This window comes from Primulina eburnea, chromosome 14, assembly GCF_022965805.1.
Source record: "Primulina eburnea isolate SZY01 chromosome 14, ASM2296580v1, whole genome shotgun sequence".
NCBI classification, from domain to species: Eukaryota; Viridiplantae; Streptophyta; class Magnoliopsida; order Lamiales; family Gesneriaceae; genus Primulina; species Primulina eburnea.
In genome coordinates this window covers 25,718,489-25,740,777 of record NC_133114.1, presented here as the reverse complement: position 1 = coordinate 25,740,777, position 22,289 = coordinate 25,718,489, and the positions used below count along the sequence as shown (strand labels likewise).

The 22,289-nt window shown below is 32.2% G+C and overlaps 3 protein-coding genes across 7 annotated transcripts; 2 read left to right on the top strand and 1 right to left on the bottom strand.

Annotated features, from left to right (window-relative positions):
• The first annotated feature begins 5,160 nt into the window (after positions 1-5,160).
• Positions 5,161-5,825, top strand: LOC140812982 (uncharacterized). Of its 2 annotated transcripts, none has more exons than XM_073171372.1 (2): positions 5,161-5,505; positions 5,632-5,825. In XM_073171372.1, exons 1-2 carry the CDS (start codon positions 5,193-5,195, stop codon positions 5,682-5,684), a joined length of 366 nt encoding a protein of 121 aa, XP_073027473.1. In that variant the 5' UTR covers positions 5,161-5,192; the 3' UTR covers positions 5,685-5,825. The 2 variants fall into 2 exon arrangements, with proteins under 2 accessions (XP_073027473.1, XP_073027474.1); XM_073171373.1 differs by having other exon boundaries at positions 5,161-5,515.
• A 6,127-nt stretch (positions 5,826-11,952) lies between these two features.
• Positions 11,953-14,650, top strand: LOC140812731 (scarecrow-like protein 3). 3 transcript variants are annotated; one of them, XM_073171083.1, is made up of 2 exons: positions 11,953-12,462; positions 12,851-14,650. In XM_073171083.1, the coding sequence occupies exon 2, from the start codon at positions 12,865-12,867 to the stop codon at positions 14,287-14,289; it is 1,425 nt and encodes a 474-aa protein (XP_073027184.1). In that variant the 5' UTR covers positions 11,953-12,462; positions 12,851-12,864; the 3' UTR covers positions 14,290-14,650. The 3 variants fall into 3 exon arrangements, with proteins under 3 accessions (XP_073027184.1, XP_073027182.1, XP_073027181.1); XM_073171081.1 differs by having other exon boundaries at positions 12,827-14,650; XM_073171080.1 differs by having other exon boundaries at positions 11,956-12,462; positions 12,822-14,650.
• A 1,394-nt stretch (positions 14,651-16,044) lies between these two features.
• On the bottom strand, positions 16,045-21,832 carry LOC140812003 (ubiquitin carboxyl-terminal hydrolase 24-like). Of its 2 annotated transcripts, XM_073170159.1 has the most exons (8): positions 21,680-21,832; positions 21,492-21,589; positions 20,039-20,680; positions 19,747-19,934; positions 19,199-19,443; positions 18,021-18,166; positions 17,595-17,771; positions 16,045-16,528 (listed from the first exon to the last, which is right to left on the bottom strand). In XM_073170159.1, exons 2-8 carry the CDS (start codon positions 21,507-21,509, stop codon positions 16,298-16,300), a joined length of 1,647 nt encoding a protein of 548 aa, XP_073026260.1. In that variant the 5' UTR covers positions 21,510-21,589; positions 21,680-21,832; the 3' UTR covers positions 16,045-16,297. The 2 variants fall into 2 exon arrangements, with proteins under 2 accessions (XP_073026260.1, XP_073026259.1); XM_073170158.1 differs by having other exon boundaries at positions 21,492-21,825.
• Between the last annotated feature and the right edge of the window lie 457 nt (positions 21,833-22,289).

The following is a 22,289-nucleotide window of genomic DNA, read 5'->3' as shown; positions in this document are numbered from 1 at the left end:
TCCTATGTATAGAGCTTCATTAGTTGTGCACTCCACAAGTACATAAAAAGAGAAATAAGATTATTATTTTTTGTTTTATATATATATATTGTTAGTAGTGAAGCCCAAGTCTCCTACCTTGCTGGTCTGGATGGAAGCCCAACCACATATTTTGCTGGCTTCATCTTTGGGCCCAAGTGGTGTCCTGTGTACGTTTCCCAAGCCCATTTATAACTCTTATACATGGGCTCTTGGGTTGGGGGAAAATGACTCGAACACTCTCGATTCTTCTGGTTTTCTGCTCTCTTCGCTTATGCGCCTTCTTTCCCGAAAAAGATACTTTCTTCTCCTCTGTACTCCTAGGGTTTGATCGGCTCTCCGGTTGATCATCTTGATCATCAGGCAGTAGCGGTATTGCTTTCTTGTCTGCGCTTCCTTGTGAGAAGCAGGTTGCGAGACCGTGTATACTAGGGTTCATGTGCGTTGGTGTCTGAGGTAACTTGTGACAGATAGTACCGAGATATCTGAGATCGGTAGTGCATTGGCTGGAGTCTGAGCTCGTTGTGAACGTAGATCGGCGTTTCTTTTCTGGTCGAACCACGTATTTGGTTATTTCTTCCCTTTTCTCCTTTTGTTGTTAGTTTACGGTTTCAGGTTTATATGTATTGTGAAATCCTTACATACATATATATATATATATATATATATATATATATATATATATATATATATATATTTTTCTTATTAGGTTTTTTTTAATATCAAATTTAAATATTATTTATACAATTTTGATAATTTTAGTCATTTTTATCAAAAATTTTGATTTATTATAATTATGTTTATTTTTTTGGTATTACTAACTAAATGATATGATAGTTGAGGGAGAATTATAAATGAAATTGTAAGAGAAAAGTTTGCAGAAAAATATATATTATTATTTAGTGAATTGATATTTACATTTTATTTCTAAATAAATTTGAAACATATTTTACACATAAAGTGAAGTTTAAATAACACAAAATTGATTATAAATATCAACCCTCTTAAAATTAGTCCTTCAAAATTAATAATATATAATACTATGAATTAGGGAAATAATATAGAAATTTTTAAGACTAATTCTAAAAAAAAAATAAACGATCAAGGAAATATAAATAAAAAAAGTACTTCAGTAAGAATTAATGTTGTGGCTGGCAATTTCTTGGATAAATTAAAATACACATCCAGGGTGGGTGGAAAACTCTAATCTTAAGCCAATCATAAAAAAAAAAGTCATGTCGTGAAAATCAATAACAGTTTTAACGGATGACTTGATGCCATAAACTCCCAGGGGGAAGGTGATGAGATTTCCCCCAAGGAAGAGTTGTTCTAATTTAAGTAATTGACCTTTATTTAGACACATATTTGATATATAATCTTATCTTATCTTCTTTTTTTTTAAAAAAAAAAAAATCACTACATATACATTTTTACCTTTATATAATACACATTCTTATTCCAATATTGTGAAAATTTTCCTCATTCCCATTAAATTTCTTTTTCGAAGAAGACAAACTCCATAATTAAAAGAAAGTATAGCTCCTAAAAACACAAAGGTTGGATACTTGGGTTGTTTCTCAATCCCGCTGATAACCTCCCCAATGAGATCATGTTTCCGAATGCCCCCGTTTAATTTGACTATTCGCGAAGTTCCAAAATGTCATCTCCCACCATCAGTCATCGTTGTCGGGAATGAAATCTTGCTGACAGTTAACATCCTCTCTCTTAATATTATCTCAAAAAACTTGTATCACTCCATAAGTTTATAAACTAAACTTTATTGATTTTAATATTCGATGTTGAAAATTGAGGTGGAGGACGGAGGGTTAAGGCCCGGAGGGGAGGGAGAGTAGGGGTCAATGGTCTATTTCATTTTGAGACAATAATGCCAAATTTGATTGTCACTTAGATAACGATAATATTGGCAAAATGAGAGGAAAATTCTAAAATGTGGTTTAAGTTACAAAATTGAAATCAAATAAGGTTAAATTTTTTTTAAAAAAATATAATTAGATAATGAAGGTTAAATATCTAACTATTCCCAAAGGGTAGCAGCGGCAAGGTTGCCACTCGTGACGAAACTTCTTCCATTTATAATGACGTACATCACACATTAATATTATGATATTAACCAATAAATAACACTAAAACTCATCATTAATTAATTTATGATAAATTAATTAATGATGTTATTTTATTTTATTTTACTTTCTGAAAAAGGAAATTAATGATATGTTTTTTTAAAAATAAAAAAAAATGATACGATCTTCGTACAAATAAGTATTAATTTTTGAGAAGCAATAAAAATTAATTAACATGATAATTTTTTTCTTGCTATTTACGGCATTCTCGTTTAGTGTGCCAGCTGAGTTCATTGGATGACGGAGGTGTGGACAAGTTAGATCAACTATATATATATTTATTAAATAAGAGAGAGTTTATATTTCAAAATATAATATATTTTTACTTTAATTAAAATATATAAATACACTATGAATATATATAATAGTTTTAAGATTTAAAAAAAAAAGAATTACAAAAACATTCTGTCACAAACCTCTCTCTTAACCACTCCCCCAAATCATAAAAGCAAACACTATGCAAAATAAGGATGGCAATGGGTAGGATATGGGTCGGATTTCATACATCCATCCTCATACCCATCGGGTATTGAATTTGCATCCTCATCTCCATAACCATCGGATTATCGGATAACCATACCCTACCCAAATACCCTATTATCATATACAATTGAATTTTTTCAAATTTAACTTGTTTCAATGTAGTTACGAATATTTAAAAAATTATTTAAATGAACAATATGAGAAATTATTAATGATAAAAATTTGCAAAATAAATTTTATAGAAAAAATAACAAAATATTAAAAATAGTTTATATTAGTTGAATAAAAGTACGCAATTCAACAAAAAAAAATATTTTTCAATTTTTGAAGTCAAACATGGAATAAACTTATCAATGGAGAAGATGAAAAATTGAATGAAAAATAAAAGAACGGTAAAACCTTGAAACGTAAAAGTGAAAACGAAAGGGAAGACAAAAGATAAAGTATCGATTTACTTGAATTTGAAAAGATGAATCTTTAATATAAATAAATATAATTATATATGTATGATTTACTTAGATTTGAGAAGATGAATCTTTAATATAAATAAATATAATTACTATATATGTATGATTTACTTGGATTTGACAAGATGGATCTTTAATATAAATAAATATAATTACTATATATGTATGATTTACTTAGATTAAATAAATATAATTACTATATATATATACATATATATATTTATATTTAATTTAAACGGGTATTCGGGTCGGGTGTGGGTCGGATTATATCAAGCCCGCCTCCATACCCAAACCCGAAAATCTCCATACCCGATTACCCAATTATTTAATCGGGTCTAAAAATCCCTGCATACCCGCTTCTATTCGGGTCGGGTATCGGATCCTCCAACGAGTTCGGAGGAAAATTACCATCCCTAATGCAAAACATAGGCTGAGTTCAACTTAACTTTAAAACATTCTCTTATATTATATTAGTTATTCAGATTCTGCACACACGATACGTGTGTACAGTTTTTTTTATCATTATCAATGGCTTAAAGTGAAATTTGACAAATTATAGAGGGACTAAATTGATATTTGTATTTTTTAAATAAAAAAATTAAAAAAATGTGTGTTGAATTTTAAAGTTGATGTGTAATATTATAGAGGGACTAAAGGTATAATATTAGTATCATACAAAAAGAAAGTTGGAAGAAAAAGTTATGTTTTTCTTATGTGGTTATTATCATGCCTCGACCTTAATAAAATATAACAGATGTATGCATTAATCCACAATATTTAATCTTACATGTCTGTCTAATTTTTGTGTGAGTGACTATAAATGTAAAATTTAAAAATAAACATGAATGACGTATGAGTTTATGGCAGCAAATGTCGAACATTAATCACAGTACTTAATAGTTAATGGTTAAAAAACATTTAATTGAACACAAATATACGAGTAGTTGCATGCATTTTACTCTGGCACAGTCTTCCACCATTAAATCTTAAATCCTCATAACTCACCTTTCCATTTCCCAATGATCACATCACATCGTGAGTATCAAAAAGCTGTGTCTATACAGGACAAATTCAGAGGCCCTAGTATAAAAATAGACAAGAACCCGAGTATTTGTCGGTAAAGCTGAAGATTAATTGGAAGAACCGAGAAAACTAGAGCGATATGGAGTCGGGTTATGCTAGGTTGTTTCTGATTACCACTGTGTTTCTTGGTGTTCTCTCGATGGATGTGAAAGGAGCAAGAACTCTGAAGACATTTGGAAGTTTCCCTGGTTTCGGTGGATCTTTGCCCAACCCGGGTTTCGGTGGATCTTTCCCCAGCCCGATTCCAGGGTTCGGGTCTCCAACCTTTTGTCCGTTTCCAGGAGTCTGGTGCACTCCAGTCCAGCCCAATCCGCCAGCTGACGTTGCCAATGCTGCTGGTTCTCCATGATAAGGGCTGCCCGCTGGGCCTTGATTAAGTGCTTGATTAGTGTTGTTGGTTTTGGAATTAAATTTAAAAATGAATTTCTACTTGTTTCCTTGCTTCATGTTTGTGTCTGTAACCCTACTTAATTATTTGGTTGTGTTCTATGGTTAAAAGAAATTATATTATATGTTGTGAATCTAAATTGAATAAAATATCGTGTGTGCGTGTGTATTATATATATGTATATATTTATGTGTATATATATATATATATATATATATATATATATATATATATATATGATCAGTCATTATTTAGAGTGAAATTAATTGATATTTTATAATATATACATGCATATACATATAATATCACATAAAATATTAAATTAAGGATAATATCTCAACTAATCTTCCTCTTCCTCTTCCTCTGCTTGCTTTTCCGCTAATTGATAAGTTTCTTAATTAACAAAAAAGAGGTCCAAGTCATAAATATCACGAGTGCAAGTTCGCATGCAACATTACCTAAAAAGCTCCCGCACCTAACTCGCAACGTATGGTACAATCCTTTTTCACACAATACACATGCAAAGAGACACACGATACCCGTGTAATATCCTTATTTAAAAGCTAACTTCTTTGTTCATAACATTAATTCACATCGGCTCGAGACTGAAGAATGGAAGCAATAGCAATAAACAAGGTTATTTTGGTGGTGTGTCTTGCCTTGTTTTGTGCTGAAAACACCATGGTTTCTGCGCAATGTCAAGGGGATTTCCAAGGTCTTGTACAACAATGTGCGAGATATGTTCAAAAGAGTGGCCCTACACAAAACCCATCTCAACAATGTTGTGCTGTTGTCAAAACAATCGACTTTCCTTGTGTGTGTCCTCGCATCACCACTGATGTTGAGCAAATAGTTAGCATGGAGAAAGCGGTTTTCGTCGCGCGATTTTGTGGGAAGCCATTAGCCCATGGAACCAGATGTGGAAGTAAGTAGTTGTTTCCAACATGTTTTATACATTTCTACACGTTCATCTCAGCCATTATGGCACATGGATATGCATTTATTCTTACGATCCATATTTTAATAATTTTTATATTCTCTTCTGCTGCAGGTTATATAGTTCCAAAGTCTCAATATGTAACTAGAAAAAGCTCGAATTTATAATAATTTCCGATAGTAATAAAACAGTACTATATATATGTTTACTAGCTATTATCTTAAAAATGTACTGGTTTGTAGCCAATACCCATTCTCAATAATGTTTAGTATGAATATATATATATATATATATATCCTACTTTTTGACGCTACGGTGACAGAAACTTGACACGAAGGTGTTTTTAATTCCCATTAAACTTGACTCAAAGTATATTGGTCTGCTGCATTAGCCAAGAAACATAAGCCCTCTTGCGCTTCAGAAATGCAAGCTACACATCTTAAAAATTCTCGTTTTCCTGCGATAATATTTGAGAACAACCCAGAAAATAATAATGAAAGGGTTGCTGCTAGACGTTAGACATGCCATTTTTTGAACGAACATTTTTATGGATTTTTATTATTTTTTGATTTTTTTTTTAACTCGCTCCAAATGACACAAATGGTAGACATACCATTTTTTTCCAACTAAATTTAATTATTCTTTCTATTTCTTCACTGAGAGTATATATAAAGTATTATTAAATAGTATATAGGCTCGTATGAATTTAATAATTAATCTTCAATTTTAACAATTATAAATATGTGTGTGTGTATAAACTCATGAAGGAACTGAAAAATGCACATTCGATCACATTTTTGGAGATGAGATTTTTAGCAATGGAAGTGAAGGGATCTCTTTAAATATCTCATGAATCTGATCATTCATGCATGGCTGACAAGAGAACGAGCTGTAATCTTTACGTCTGATTTGAAATTTGAATGTCATGTTCTTAATTTTCAAGGGATTGTATGCCTCAAATAAATGGGTTGAGTAACACTTTTAAAGATGTAAATTGAATGTTTTGTTTTGTCATGTTCTCGTTAAGTTTACAATTTTAGTCAATTAATTTGTATTTTTTGCAAATTTAGTCATTTTCATCGAGTACAGACATAACACCAGAAAATGATGATATGACGTCAAAATTGCTGATAGGGCATCAAATTTTTTTATTATTATAAAATGAAACGATTTCATTAAAGATTTGCAAAAAGTGTCATGATACAGGTAAACTTGGCATCTCCATGAAATATGAAACAATAACAAGATACACTGAACATCCCCATATATAAGATAACAAAGAATATAAACAAAGGGCATCGGATATTGTTGATCTCATGCATGCCAGCAGTTTTATGAAAAATAAGACTACAATCCAAGGAAGTGTACATTAATAGATTAAGATTGTCCATATTTGTAACCTAACAAAAATGACAAACATGCAAGTTATATTAAAAAAAACGAATATATATAATTTCTTCGAAAAAATGAAACTTTAGTTGTCATTTATTATGTTTGGGTTGAAATTCATGAAGCAATTTAGCCCATAATTATGGGTGTTCAAACTTCGGATAAAACCGAAAAAATCAAAAATCCAAACCGAAAAAACCGAACATCGAACCGAACCGAACCGAACCGAAAGCCGAATTTTTTAATTCGGATATAAATATTAAAACCAAAGTTTATTTGGTTCGGTTTCGGATTATATATGTCAAAACCGAAAAAATCGAAAAAATCGAACTTTCATTAAATTAATAATTTTTTTATATTTTTATTTATATTATATATTTTGATATGATATTTAGTGAATGAAAAACCATTTTGAATAATTTTTAGTTGATTGTTGTTTGTTTAATGAATGTAGAACTTATATTTAAATATTTTACTAAGAAAACATGTAAAAAGTTAACATATTATATTTTACAATATATTTATATTATTAATTTAAATAATTATACCAAAACCGAATTAACCGACCGAAATAACCGAACCGTTTTGGTAGAAAACCAAACCAAACCGAAGAAAAATGGTTCGGATATCGGATTATATATTTCTAAAACCGAAAAAACCGAAATAAAAAACCGAAATTAATCAAACCGAACCGATCGATTAACACCCCTACCCATAATGGGTAGTACATCGGGGCTATTGGGTTCCAAGCCAATATGATCGTTTTTATTATTTTCAAATCAATAATTTTTTTTCATAGTTTTTTTAGTTAATGTAAGGATCTCAACTTTGATTATATATAAAATAAAGATAGATAGATATATCATTGGATTCATAAATATAGAGGTGGATCTTACAAAAATACATATAAAACACATAATTTAAAGGTATATGTAATAATTTTTTTTGTCTATATAAGACAGAATATCGAACGTTTCTTTAATATTTAAAAAATTTTGACCATGATAAAAAAAGGAAATCAACCATTTATTTACAAGTCCCAAATTAATGCATTTAAGTTACATGTTTTTTTTCCTTGGTGTATTGCATTTGAATTATTAGGCCTAAAAAATTGTCATCAAAAAATAAGTTTAAGATAAAATCCCAACGGCATCGTCTAATATTGGTTTACATGCGCATGATATTCATTAGTATTTTACATTAAGATTGAGTTTCATGTGAGACCGTCTTACGGATCTTAATCTGTGAAATGGGTCAACCCTACATATATTCACAATAAAAAGTAATAATTTTAGCATAAAAAATAATACTTTTCATGGATGACTCAAATAAGAGATCTGTCTCATAAATACGATCCGTGATACTGTCTCACACAAGTTTTTGTCTTACATTCATTTAATTACTAATTCAACTCTCTCATATTTAATGTACGTGTCATTAACTTTCTTATATACTATTATTTTTTTGGAAAAAATTGTAATATAAATTCACATGTTTTGATTTTAATTATGTAATTTGTCGAAGTTTGATATTCATCTAATAAATTTGATTTTTTGTTTTGATTTTTTTTGCCAAAAATCACTAAATACACCATATATTATTTATTTTACATTGATGGTACCTCTACATGACTCACATGAAAATAATAAAACTTAAATTACATATATCAATATATATACATATATAACAAAAATAAAAGAAAACAATAAACTTTTTTCTTTCTGCTTTGAAACATATTGAGATCGTTCTGCATTAATTTTCTCTTTCATTTTCATCAAATTAAATGAATTTTAATATGAGTAATATGAGCTTTATTCTCACCACATGAGCCACGTACGAGAGAATAAGTAAAAAAAATAAATCATATTCGATATATTTAGGTCCAGTTTGGTGTGTAGGATTGAGGTTGGATAAATTACTAATACTTTGTTTGGTTTCCTTTTTAAATTCGGGATTGATTGTTTAATTGACACATTTCTCTATTCCCGAAGGAGAATGAATCCAGCCATGAAAGAAGGATACCAATTATCCTACTACACCATAAACGTGTAATGACCTAAATACCCCTCATTTTACCAATCAAATTTGCAGATTTCTCTTCTTTACGTCATTCTCGTATCTTCTACCGAGGACTCTGTCGGTTCACCAAAGATGAAGAACATCGTGTTTGAAACGGGAGTACAGAAACCTAAATTATGTTACAGATCTGAAGAAATTTGAGGCTTCATCGAAGGTAAGCTTCATGTTGGATCTGTGAAATGACGCCTTTGACAATTTTTTCGTATCTTTTTTTTTTCCGTGTTTTCGCTTTATGGTAAGAAATTTGAGGTTTCATCGAACGATTTCTGTACAATAATATCGAATCTCACCAGTAAAAAAAGAAATTTTTACTCACAAAAACATGCTCAAGGTGTTTGTTGCCTACTCGCTTCGGATCGTTCACAGATATGGCTTCAGCTTCCAATCTTCAACACCGAAGAAAAGTGAGGGTTTACTTGGGTGTGCGCTTTCTCGTGTAAGAGCCTGTTTATGTGGGGAAGCGAATAATAAGGGAAATAAATTAAATATTAAAAGTGAAGGGTATTTTGGTCCTCAAAGCATTAATCATTATTTTATCCATCTCACAAATTTGATACCACACATGATATTATATATCTACAAAATAATATATCCTATCATATCAACCATTTATCAATCAAATTATTAATCATTCGATTATCACATCCTACACACCAAGCGGACCCTAGTGATTTCGAGCAAAAACAGATCAAAACGAAAAAAGCCAAGTTACTATACGAAAATCAAAATCACATAAATTATATAACTAAAACTCAAAAAAGATAAACTTACGACTAAAATTATAATTTTCACTATTATTTGCACTTTATAAAGTAGATAAACATCAAGTACATCAAGTACAAAGGAGATAAATGAAAAATGCCTAGCCTCACATAATTTATATATAATTGTATTTAAATAGAGAAATTTACCGGACAAGTTTTCCATCCACTCAAAACCTCTCGTTCCAAGTCGGACATGATCGCCCAATAAAGTCAATTCCCAAACGTCAAAGGTAGAATTATTGTAATAAAATATCGGTTTTCTTCATTCTTAACATTATCTAGTATTCCACTATTTAATATTATAGTAACTAGCAACCCACAAACATGAAATATAGTGTGCATATATTTTAACCTAATTAAATTTTTGAATATTTAATTTATTAATTATGATCAACATATTATTTAGTTATTATATGTTTTAACAATTTTATTGAATGAAATAAGATATATTTTTGTCTCTATAGTAAAATGATCCATCGATGTAGTTATATATAAATATATATATATATATATATATATATATATATATATATTAATTTAATCAATAAATTATCATACTTTAACTGGATTTATTTTGATATTTTTAAAATATATATGTTTAGCTTAATACATAACAATTTGTATTTTTTCATTTTAATTAAAATTTTAGTTAGTTATTTAGTTTTAAAGAACCACGCATAGAAATTAAAATATAATTTTTTTACTAAAATAATTATCCCACAAAACCACTCAAAATTATTTAAAAATTCATTCCACCAAACCTAAAATGCCCATTAGGATGATTAGGTTAAGATATAAACTAATTTGTGGCATGAAAATATGGAGTGGCATTCCCTATTTAGGAGTTTTATTTTATAAATCAATTTACATGTCATATCTTTTCTATCAGTTCAATAATAATTTTTTTTTTAAAAAAAATATTCTCTCCAAATTAAATAGACATATATGATATATTTGGTTCCTCATAAATAAAATTTAACCATATATATATATATATATATATATATATATATATATATATATATATATATATATATATATATATATATATATTGTATTTTTTTCTAAAAAAAAAAGAAACATTTTCTATTTTTTTTTAAAAAAAACATGAACTTTGAAATAAGTAATTCATTGCCCACTGAATCAATTTCGGAGACAAATTAACTACCTTATTTGATGAATATATTAATGATGGAGCAATATAGATTTGATTACAGTCTTTAATTTGTTGAATTATATTTAATTGTCTAAAAATAAAGGAAGATGACATAATTCCCTCGTATAATGGCCTAAACTAAGGCAATAAAATAACCATGAAGTCAAATCCTTAATGAGTTACGTAATATTCAATGTCTAGAATTGGCAGAATCCAAGGAAATAGTGAAAGGTTTGGACATGCATTCCCATCTACTTTTTGTCACCTTGCACAACTCCCTTGTCCCTTTGTCTTTAATGCCACAAGTGGATGACTTGTGCCTTCGCACAACAAAACAAATAACTAATAATATGTTTGGTCACCTATTTTTCTAGATTGAAAATTATATGTCACACTCATTTTGCCCCTTAAAACACACTTTTCCATTTTCATGTATCGTTCCATTATATTTTACGGATTTAGATCATCTGATGATGTGGCTGAAAACACAACATTCAGTTCTGTGTACTTTTTACATAATCATCTCATTTTCTCTCACAATTTTTCAATTTTATCTAGCACTGTGTGAGGTCAATCAAATGACCAACTGATAATCAGAGGATCCAAATCCATATTCTCCGTAACTAATTTTCAAAACACCAAACAAAACATTAAAAAATAATATGTATTTTAGATTTGATATTAGCAAGATATAATTGTGTATGATATATATTTGAATGTTTGACAGTTAGCCAAAAGTTATTACTGATGATATCGATGTAATTAACTTTTTAAAAAGATTTAAACTAAATGACAATCTAAATATAATGTTTTGATCGCTCTTTTAACATGATCGCTCTTACATGACTTGATATTTCCCCAAGGAATATCAAATATACATCACAATATCTAATATAAGTTTAAATAAGAAGTTTTTTTTATATAAAAAAGAGAACAAAATTAAATGTAAGCCTCTATGCAAGAAAACAAGGGACTGAAGTTTTGTTTGAAGTGAAAGCCTTTTGGGGCCTTTTTTCTTCTTTTTTTTTGCATTGCAATCTCCCACTATCACCCACTAAGAAACAAGCCAAGATGTTTGTTTTGTTTCGGTCATACATTACCTGCTTGGATGTGTGCTGTGTTGGAGAATAACACCAAATCTCGGCCAGCTTTTATTCACATCCACTACGCATAGTGACAAGAAAAAGTTTTAATGGGGACTTTACATTGATTAGAGGAAGGAGTAAGCATTTCTCCCAAAGTCCACATTGTTCTGAGCCCTTCCACGAAAACAAAGCAATAAGGACAAAATATACTGCTTTTGAATTATTAGACATGCACAAAAAGCAGCCATGGAAAAGTCCATCAAGACAAGAAATGCTTTAATTTCATTTGACTTGCCTAACGTTGGGGGACGGTGAGAGAAGAGAACCATTGATGGTCGTGAAATCTTTTAACTTTGTTGGATGAGTGTTCTCTGGGATTCTTTTGTGGGCTTTTTATGAATCGTATCACCCACTTCAAATTTTGAGTTTTCTTGTTCACTGTACAAAGTTGAGTTTTTTTCTGCTGATTCTGGTGAGTTTCTTGGCCTTTCTCTGTGTTTCTGTGACATTCTGTTGAGGAATGATTCTCTCTTTTTCTTCTGTCTTTTCCTAGCATATGTTGTTATCTAGATTATCTGAATTATTGGCTTTCTTGATATAATAGCAAAATAGTATATGATCATTCCCAAAACTAAGCTCAAAGTTCTTTTATTGATTTAAATTTTCTGAGGTTGATTTGTGTGGGTGTCTGTTTTCTCTGTAAGAGATCTCTGAGAAGGAGGTTACAAAGGAATTGTTCATTTTGATAGTTTCTCTTTGCTATTTGAAATTCCTATTTTATTCATTCACTGGCTAAAAAGTTAAGTCTTAAAATCTTGTTGAATGATTCAGATCAGTCTTCTTGCATATCCAAATTCTAGGATTATAGTGGAAAATGATTCAAGAGGAGGGATCATCGTCCATATGTTCATCGCCTCTGCAGAAGTTCTCCATGATGTCTTTTTCACCTAGTCCAGGATCACCTTTTCCTTGGCTACGAGAAATGAGATCCGAGGAAAGAGGCCTTTGTCTAATCCATCTTCTTGTTACCTGTGCTAATCACGTCGCCTCAGGGAACGTAGAAAATGCGAATATAGGCCTCGAGTATATTTCACATCTCGCCTCTCCTGACGGCGATACCATGCAACGAATCGCAGCTTACTTTTCCGAAGCTCTTGCCAATCGAATGATTAAAGGTTGGCCTGGATTACACAAGGCTCTGAATTCGACTAAAATAGCTTCGGTTGCCGATGAAATGCTTGTTCAGAAGTTGTTTTACGAGTTCTGTCCGTTCTTGAAGCTTTCATACGTCATCACAAACCAAGCTATCATGGAAGCAATGGAAGGGGAGAAAGTGATTCATATTATTGATCTGAATTGTTTCCAGCCTGTTCAATGGATTTGTCTTCTTCAGGAGATGAGCGCAAGGCCCGAAGGGCCGCCTCATTTAAGAATTTCGGGGATTCATGAACAGAAAGAGGTGTTGGATATTGTGGGTCGGAAATTAAATGAAGAAGCGGAGAAGCTAGACATCCCTTTTCAATTTAATCCTCTAGTTTGCAAATTAGAGAATCTTGATGTCGAAAAGTTACGCGTAAAAACTGGGGAAGCTGTTGCTATAAGTTCCGTGCTTCAGCTCCATTCTCTTCTAGCAGTGGATGATGAAGTCTTGTGGAAAAATTCCACTTCGTTTGCTAATAGTTCAAATGCAGCACAGCTGAGACGGGTCTTGCAGATGAGTCCTCAAAATCTTGGAGATTTTCTCGAGAAGGACTGGACTAGTATATGTAACACGAGCCCTGATTCTGCATCATCATCGCCTATTCCTCTAGCCACATCACCTGATATGGCGACACTTCTAAGCGGGCTTTGGGGCCTCTCTCCAAAGCTAATGATGGTGACAGAGCAAGAATCAAACCAGAACGGGTTAATCTTCATGGATAGAATAATGGAGTCACTAAACTTTTATGCAGCGCTCTTTGATTGCTTGGACTCGACTATGCCAAGGGCATCAATAGAACGCCAAAGGATTGAGAAGATGCTATTCGGAGAGGAAATCAAGAATATTGTGGCGAGTGAGGGTCTCGATAGAAAGCAGAGGCACGAAAAGCTCGAAAAATGGATTCCCAGACTTGAGTCGGCTGGTTTCGGAAAGGTTCCTTTAAGCTACCATGTTATGCTGAGAGCAAGAGGATTGTTACAGAGTTATAACTATGATGGGTACAAAATCAAAGAAGAAAATGGCTGTTTCATCATCTGCTGGCAAGATCAAGCACTTTTCTCAGCTTCGGCATGGAGATTTAGACGATGCGGCAGATGATCGAGATTTTTTTCACCATTGTTACTTATCAAAAGCAGATATTAAATGGCCATTTTTTCCCTTGCTTAATGGCATATATTGTACGGTTTAGGTGATAAACTTAGATGACTGTCTTCTTTCGAAGTCAAAGTCGAAGTCGAGCTTCTCTATTTTCCCATTACACTAGTCTGGATGCATGCCTGAGGTAAAGTACTGCATCTGTTGTGTTATTTTACTTGTGTGTATCCGGGCTAATGTGATATGGGAAATATTATGGTAGAAAAGAATAATAATGTAACTGAGGATCGTATGGACTCCATGTTGTATCGATATTGCAATTTGTGAATAAGTAGCGAGCTCAACTTTAACTCTCCTTTAAATATGATCTTGAGAATCAAGAGGAAGTGTTAAAGAAATTATGAGTTTTGGTGATTGTTCTTGCACACAAAAGACAAAAACTTGTCTGATACGGTCTCACGGATCGTATTTGTGAGACGGATTTCTTATTTGGGTCATCCATGAAAAAATATTACTTTTCACATATTAAGATCCGTGAAACGATGTCACATAAGAACCACTAACATAAAACAACTCGGAAGTGATAAAAAATTTCAGTAATCATCATTTCAGAAGTCTCCTCAGCTTATTTCAGAAGATCTGAGTAGGATCTACCAAACTCGGAGAGATCGTCTTCACTGAATTATCATACAGTAGTGTTATGTCGGATTTGTTTCCTTAATTATTTAAAACATTTTATCAGCAAATTCAAATGTTAAGATAATGGTCAAATAAAACAAACAAAAACATTCTAGCCATTGAATGTCAGCTTGAAAGCATTTATTGTTGCTTACCATATTTGGGATACGTGACATATGGTACTATGGTCTTGATACGACTGAATTATATTCGTTTGAATTCGAATGTTGAAAATCATCTATAAAAGGTTATCTCAAGTACCAACAAACTATCTCGCTTGATCAATTGACTATCTGTTATATACTCGTTCAAAGATTCAAAACTTTGTTGAAAATATTCAAGCAGACGTATAAAAAGATATCAGATCTACTTCAAAGATCATTTGTGTTGAAATTTACTCACAATTGTTTTAATATTATATTGTGTTTTTTTTTTGGTAATTTTGTAATTGAAATAAACAGTCTTTCTATTTAAAATATTGTTTTGTTAAGAAAAGTTGTTGCTAAAAGTTTCAATAGATAGTATATAAGTCTTGTTAAAATGAGTGGTTATAACAGTTGTGAAACCATAATCTTTTATTGTAAACCTTTTGAAAACAGAAAGAGGGGATATGCAGAATGATTTTGTATTTCAACCATTCGTAAACAATTTTTGTATGATTTACTTCCAGTTGCATCACTCTACTGCTCGTGGTTGACCGATTTTCACTTTGGTTCTCAAAGTTCGACACTTCGACTAGACAATTTCCACATTTTTTTTTGGTTGTCTGCTGAACTTTGAAGGTTGAGATTCGATTTCAACTGCTAACGCTTGTCGACCCTACCGAGAGTAATATTTTTTTTACTATTATATCTTAAAATGTAATAAAAACATAGAATCCACATTTTGTAAGTTCTTGAAGAGTGCGTTTCAAGTCTATTTTTTTCCAAATGGCTTTTAACTATTTCTTAAGAAGTCACTTGCATTGCGCGCTCTTCATTCAATTTTATGCAAACGCATTGATAATTTTATCAAATTTTCATTTTAAAATGTCAAAACAGGACTGATATGCAGCTAATCCCATAAAAATAACTTTGTAAATGATTAAAGAAAATCCCATAACAATTATCATTGTATATAGATCTAGTAAATTCCATGAACAAAATTTCTCAGATCATATGATGTACAATAACATTAGGCTCCTTCACTAAATGAACAAAAATGCAGAATATCTTCTGTAGCTCTTGATGAAGCACACAAGCTGGATCTCTCAAACGCCATCATCAGCGACATATTTAAGATCGACGGTTCAATGCTTAAGTAACTTAGATGGCCGAATCGATGGATCTGAATTTCAGCTGAAATGTAGTTCAAAGATTTCTTTCTTTTCTGGCCACTGCAGTTGTTTGTAGAAGAGAATATATGCCTGGTCATGCAACACTTTGCTCGTATTAATGGCAGTAACAGCTGCATCGTCAAAACGCAACCACTGATTGTTGGGGTGGCGCACGTCAGCAGTATAGTGGCCTTTAGATGCTTCCCTCCCATGATGTGTGATGGAGGAAACAAGTTCGTATTTTCGGCCCTGCACATTTTAGGAAATGTATTTACTTTTTATTCTGTAGAAATCTTGGAGCGTAGCTAATAAATAGATCTCCCAAAATCCTCATGATTCACAAGTTCACTCGAGAATCTCATGAATTGAAATTTAGTTCAAGGCAAATCAAGAATCTATAATCCTTTTCGCATCTCAAGTTTTTTCAAAACTCAGACACAGAAACTTACGTGATCTCCAGAAATTTGACAGCATTTTGAATAAAGAGTGCAAAATAAGTACTCTGCACTATCATCCACACTAATGAGTCCCTACATTTGACATTTCATGCCACACCTATGCATATTAACTATCGCGAACAACTAAACTTAGGTATACAAATGGAAATCACGAGGTAAATCAAAAAGATTGACAGTTATAGGGGTATGATCCATCAAAAAATGTAAATTGGTAGGCAGAGATCTCATATTGGTGGATGCAAGTGAAAGAGGTTAATAGTTTTGGTGATTGAATAGAAGTACAAGATTGTGTATTTTATGGTCGGAATGATAATGTGTTAGCAAGTAAGCAAAGAGGAATAGTAAGTTTAGTGAAGCAACAATTGCACGATTACTTTATGTGGCAGGATATGCGAGATAACTATCAAAACATTGTGTTTGGAGTGTGTACATTTTAAAATTTTGAATTCCACTATTATTATCTGCTACAAATTTTTGCATAAAAGCAAATGCTCCATCCTATTATTAGCATCAAATTCAAGGTCACAAACTTGATTCCCATAAGTTGCAATTGGAGTAATCGTTTGAAAGGGAACTGCTGGGATGTAACAGTCATCCAACTATATTTATGTGGCGTGATTATGTATTGAAAGAAGTTAACAATATAAATAATATATATGAACTTTTCTATCTTTTATTGAATAGGCATAGCCACATAGACGCCATAGATTTAAAAAGCTTGCAAGCATAAGTTGTGCTCCAGGGACACAACAAACTCAACCATAAAAATTGATCTCACATTAGGTTTCATGACAATGGAACACTCACAATTATTGAGCTACATCCAAGAAGCCAGAAATGGTGCATAAAAGTATTACCTCTGAAGCAGCAGAAACAAACAGATCACGACTCAGCACCAGTTCAAGTGGGAAGTGCACTGGTTTGTGTAATTTCGTACTGCCACCGCTGTTATAGCTGAAACGCATCAAGTGCAGAATCATTATCTTTGGAAGTGACTGTATTTTTATAGATTTTCTGGCAGCTACGAGTCCAGCCTGAAAGTTGAAAACAAAAAGAGAGCACGTCAACTCCTTGAAAAAATTACAAAAATTTTAAGAATAAAGAAAAATAAAAATAGTTGATAGTAGATGTATTTTATGTTTTCCAAAGTCATGTGATTTGAAAAATTGTTGAGTTGATTGAATTGTGAACAGACAAATAATATTGGAAAAATTAAATATCCTCCAAAAGATACATATCATCATGTCCAGCTGATAAAAAAAGTTTAAACTAAGTCGACATACTTTTCCAGTGGATGGTGCTCGGTATTCCTCGAGCGTTTCTGGGGCTGAAAAAGAATGAAGTGCATCTTCAATTGTTTGAATTGATTCATGAGAAATATCTAGATGGAGCAGAAGAAATGGCTGAACTGTGGCAGAGGCTTTATTGCCTGTCAGTAAAAGCATAGGAAACAACATTAAAATACACAGAACATTGAACTAGGAATAGAGATTAGTGATAATATTACCAAGCTTTCAAATGACAACAATAAAATATTAGCATGGATAATCATACCACTGAAAAATGCTTATACGACATGACTGATTTGAATTTCCAAGGACAACAAATTTCATTCAACTAATCACACCTCAGAACATTGGTAGGATCACTGAGGTTGTTCCCTCAAGATAAATTTCATTCTACAAGCATGCATTTTCCAAGTTAGAAAATATCGTATCACTTCCTTGACCACAAAATTTACAACCAAAAGTTGAAACATACAGGGGATTTGCTATACCCCACTATGATGGCCATGATTAAAATTGTGTGAAATCAAGCAAAAATGAATTAGATTAATAAAAAAATATCTAATTATGCAGTGTCTAGAACTGGTAAGGACAACGCGTACAACATTTTCATTTGGTTCATCGAAAATTGCTCATCCAAGTCAGCATAAATATTATAGCAGAAACACCGAATACCATGGAAAATCTACGGTGTTCAAATTCACACTAGTGGGTGCCTTACAATGTATCCTTCTTGCCTGTCTTATTAGTTCTCACTCAATTAGAACATCAGAATCACATCTCAACTATCTAAAAGTATGCGAGGTTGCTAGCTGACAAGTTGTGCGGCAGAAAGTAATACAAGTTGAGAAAAATTAAAAGAGAAAAAGGAAACAAAAACCTTTTAACTGAGAGAAAAAATCAGAAATGGTGGCATGTGGGAAATTTGGAAAAAATACGGTGAATAATACCCACACGGACACCAATTTGCATAAACTAAAAGCTGAAGAAGATAATTTGAGACATTCAGTATAAAATTACTTTTCAGGTCCGAAAAGAATGCATGGGTCTTCATATAACCGAAATGATCCATTAGTTAATTATGCAACCATGAATTCATACGACTTAAAACCAACAGTGCCAATATCATGTGCAAATTTATAAAAGGGTGCCCTAGCCAATCACTGTAAACGTACCTTTTGCCTTCACAACACTTCGCAATTGTCCGCCAAATATTTTACTCAGTTCTGAGGGATTAAAATTCTGTGTTCTTGTCACTGCAGATGTATTCTTAGGGCCAACTGTCTCCCATTCATCATCTTCAGATATAGAAACCAAAGAAGTTTTCTGGCCATCTAATTGGGATTGCCCCTCAAGCTTTAGCAATTCATCATGCATTTGATGCAAACTGAAACTTAAAAATTCTTGTGCGTCTTCTTGTCTGTGTACAAAGAGAATCAAATGTTGAAACTCTTTAAATGAAAATGCATAAAACACGATATTTCAACACCAACTTCATAATGCACCTAATAATGCACCTACAGAAGCTACTTCTAAAAAATCATGTGATGCATTGATGCAACTCGATATAGTGGCTAATTTCTATGAGCATGATCATTCCTACAAGCCGCAATTTACTTTTGACATAGGCCTTCAAAAATTATCAAGTACATTTCAGACTGAAATCAACACTTCATAGCCCAAAAGTTGACAAACAATGATAACTTTGTGGAAAAGCACAAACCTAGGCCTCCCCGAAATGCTAGAGGGAACATCAGGGCTGAAATTTTTCAACACAGCTTCAAACATGATAGGACTGAAAGACCTCCCAGTTTCAAGCACATTAGTATCTTTCTTCGTTATGTTGGTTCCACCTGGAAAGTCAAATTCCGCAATGAACTCTGCAAATGCAGTTAATGTTGGGTAGCCAACCTATAAACAGAAAATGGAGTTTTTTCTTTAATTAAAATCACGTACAAAAACTAACCACCACATGCCACTTTACAACGTAAATTGAACGAGCAAAGAAACCAAACCTTTGGAAAATTTCGATTCCTTAATCCCTGTAGCAGCATAATAAATGGAGAACAGGACAGGAGAGCTTGAAGGGTTGCATTAAGGAAACATAAATTCCCAGAGTTAATTAAACCTCGAGGTAGTACATCTCGAGAAACTAAAAGAGGGTCATCAGCCTTCCGAGAGGTCACTTCCTTATGTGCTTTAACTGATGAATTGCTGATGGAATCACTGGACTTTACCCCATCAAAGTCTTGCAATTCTGAGCTAGATTTCTTAGATGACTTGCTTTCATTATCCAAACCAAGTAATGCAGGAAAGTTTGTTCCACTACTTGTTGCTTGATTTCTCTCATCACAGCCATGATCAGAGTCAGCAGTTTTTCCATTATCTGTCACATTTGGAAAGTGATTACTGGAGGGTTTAACAACCAATTGTTCATTTCCCTTTTGCACTTCAGTGTGATGTGAGCAGACTGGTCCATTTGGAGAACCAACTTGTATGCTAGATGTACTGCTAAAACTACCAAAAGTCAATTCAGGTATCCCCTTTGTGGAATTGGCTTGAATTTCATTCTTTTCATCAGAATCTTTAGCCACAAAAGTCGCCTGATCTAGCAAAGATTTGGTTTCGTCCTCCGTGAATGACCCAAAAAGTAACACCTACAGAAAAAGGAAAGTAATACTTTCAGCATTTAATTAATTAATAGGTCGTAAACAGGCACATCTTCGACAGACATGTGTCCTCCCAACAAAAGGCCAGAGAATTATGCAACAATCAACAATATTGAAAAGATTAAACTTTTCTGTCATGTCATTCTGCATTAATTTTGCATTGTTTACTATCATTTGATATCAATTGTGCTCCACCAAATGATGTAGTGTGCAATGTGGGTACTTACATGCAATTAACATATACATTTTATAAATCTTAAATTTCATCACATTTAGCATTAGACGTTAACTTTAGGTGTCAAATCATTTACGAATAATGTAATTGTAAACCTAATAATTTTTTCCATTCCAGGACTCATTGATGGTCTTGGTGTGTTCCCGTCTTTTTGGTGACCATAAGTTCAACAGAATAATGCACAAAAACAGGATATATGCAAACTACAAGGGACCATTAGTTCAGTATCAGCTCTTGTAGAATACAGACCAACTAAAGTAAGGTATTATCTTAATGGTAAAGAGTAAAATTTTGAATCTTTTTAACAACGCCTCACTTCAAATTAAAAATTCAGAGAATCCACATTTCAAAATCATCTCTTCAATTTTATTTTTTTTATAAACACAGAATAGTAAAACACAAAAGCCAAAAAAATATAATAAAACCACATTCACGTAATATCCCATACAAAAATGGGGAAAACCCATCACAACCATAGAATAATATCAGGATTACCACATAGAAACAAAAGACATTCGAAAGCAATGTAAACCGAATAAAGGGTTTTTAAATAAGAAAACCGACCTTCGAGGGATCACCCATGTTGCGAAGAAGTTGATTCGGAAACTTAGGACACTAACTTCTGGTGTATGTAATAAAGAAGAAAACGTCTAGGAAAGCTTCTGGTAAAGATGAAGGAATTAAAAGGAAACTTATTTTCAGAGGTGACAGAGAAGGTTGAAGAAGACATATGAAAGAAACAGAACATTGACCTCAATCAGGCGCATCAACCAATTCCAGTAATGGGATTTGCTTTAATCTCCGGAGGAAGAAGAAAGATGTATTCTTTGACAGAATTTTTCAAGTTTTGGAGATTTAGGTTTTCACAAAATAGTGGTTCCGTTGCGGATATACAGTCTCGCAGAAATTGTTTTTTTTTTTCAAACAAAAGTAATAATAAGGATTTTTTTATTCATATGAAACAACATTGAAATAATATGATTTTTGATCAAGCAATAATTCAAATAATATGACCACTACTATATCTAGCTCCCTCGACTCCATGAGTTGGTCTCATGTGAGACCATCTCACGGATCTTAATATGTGATACGGGTCAATCCTACCAATATTCACAATAAAAAATAATACTTTTAGCATAAAAAGTAATATTTTTTCATTGATGACCCAAAAAAATACATGTCTCGCAAATACGATCCGTGAGATCGTCTCACACAAATTTTTATCCGACTTCCATTAGTTATAATTTTCATGATAGATATTTTTTTATATTTTATTTATTTTGACTGATAATATAATTATGTATAGATAAATTATACTAAGATAATGATAGCAAAATATTATTAGAATATATACTAAGATAA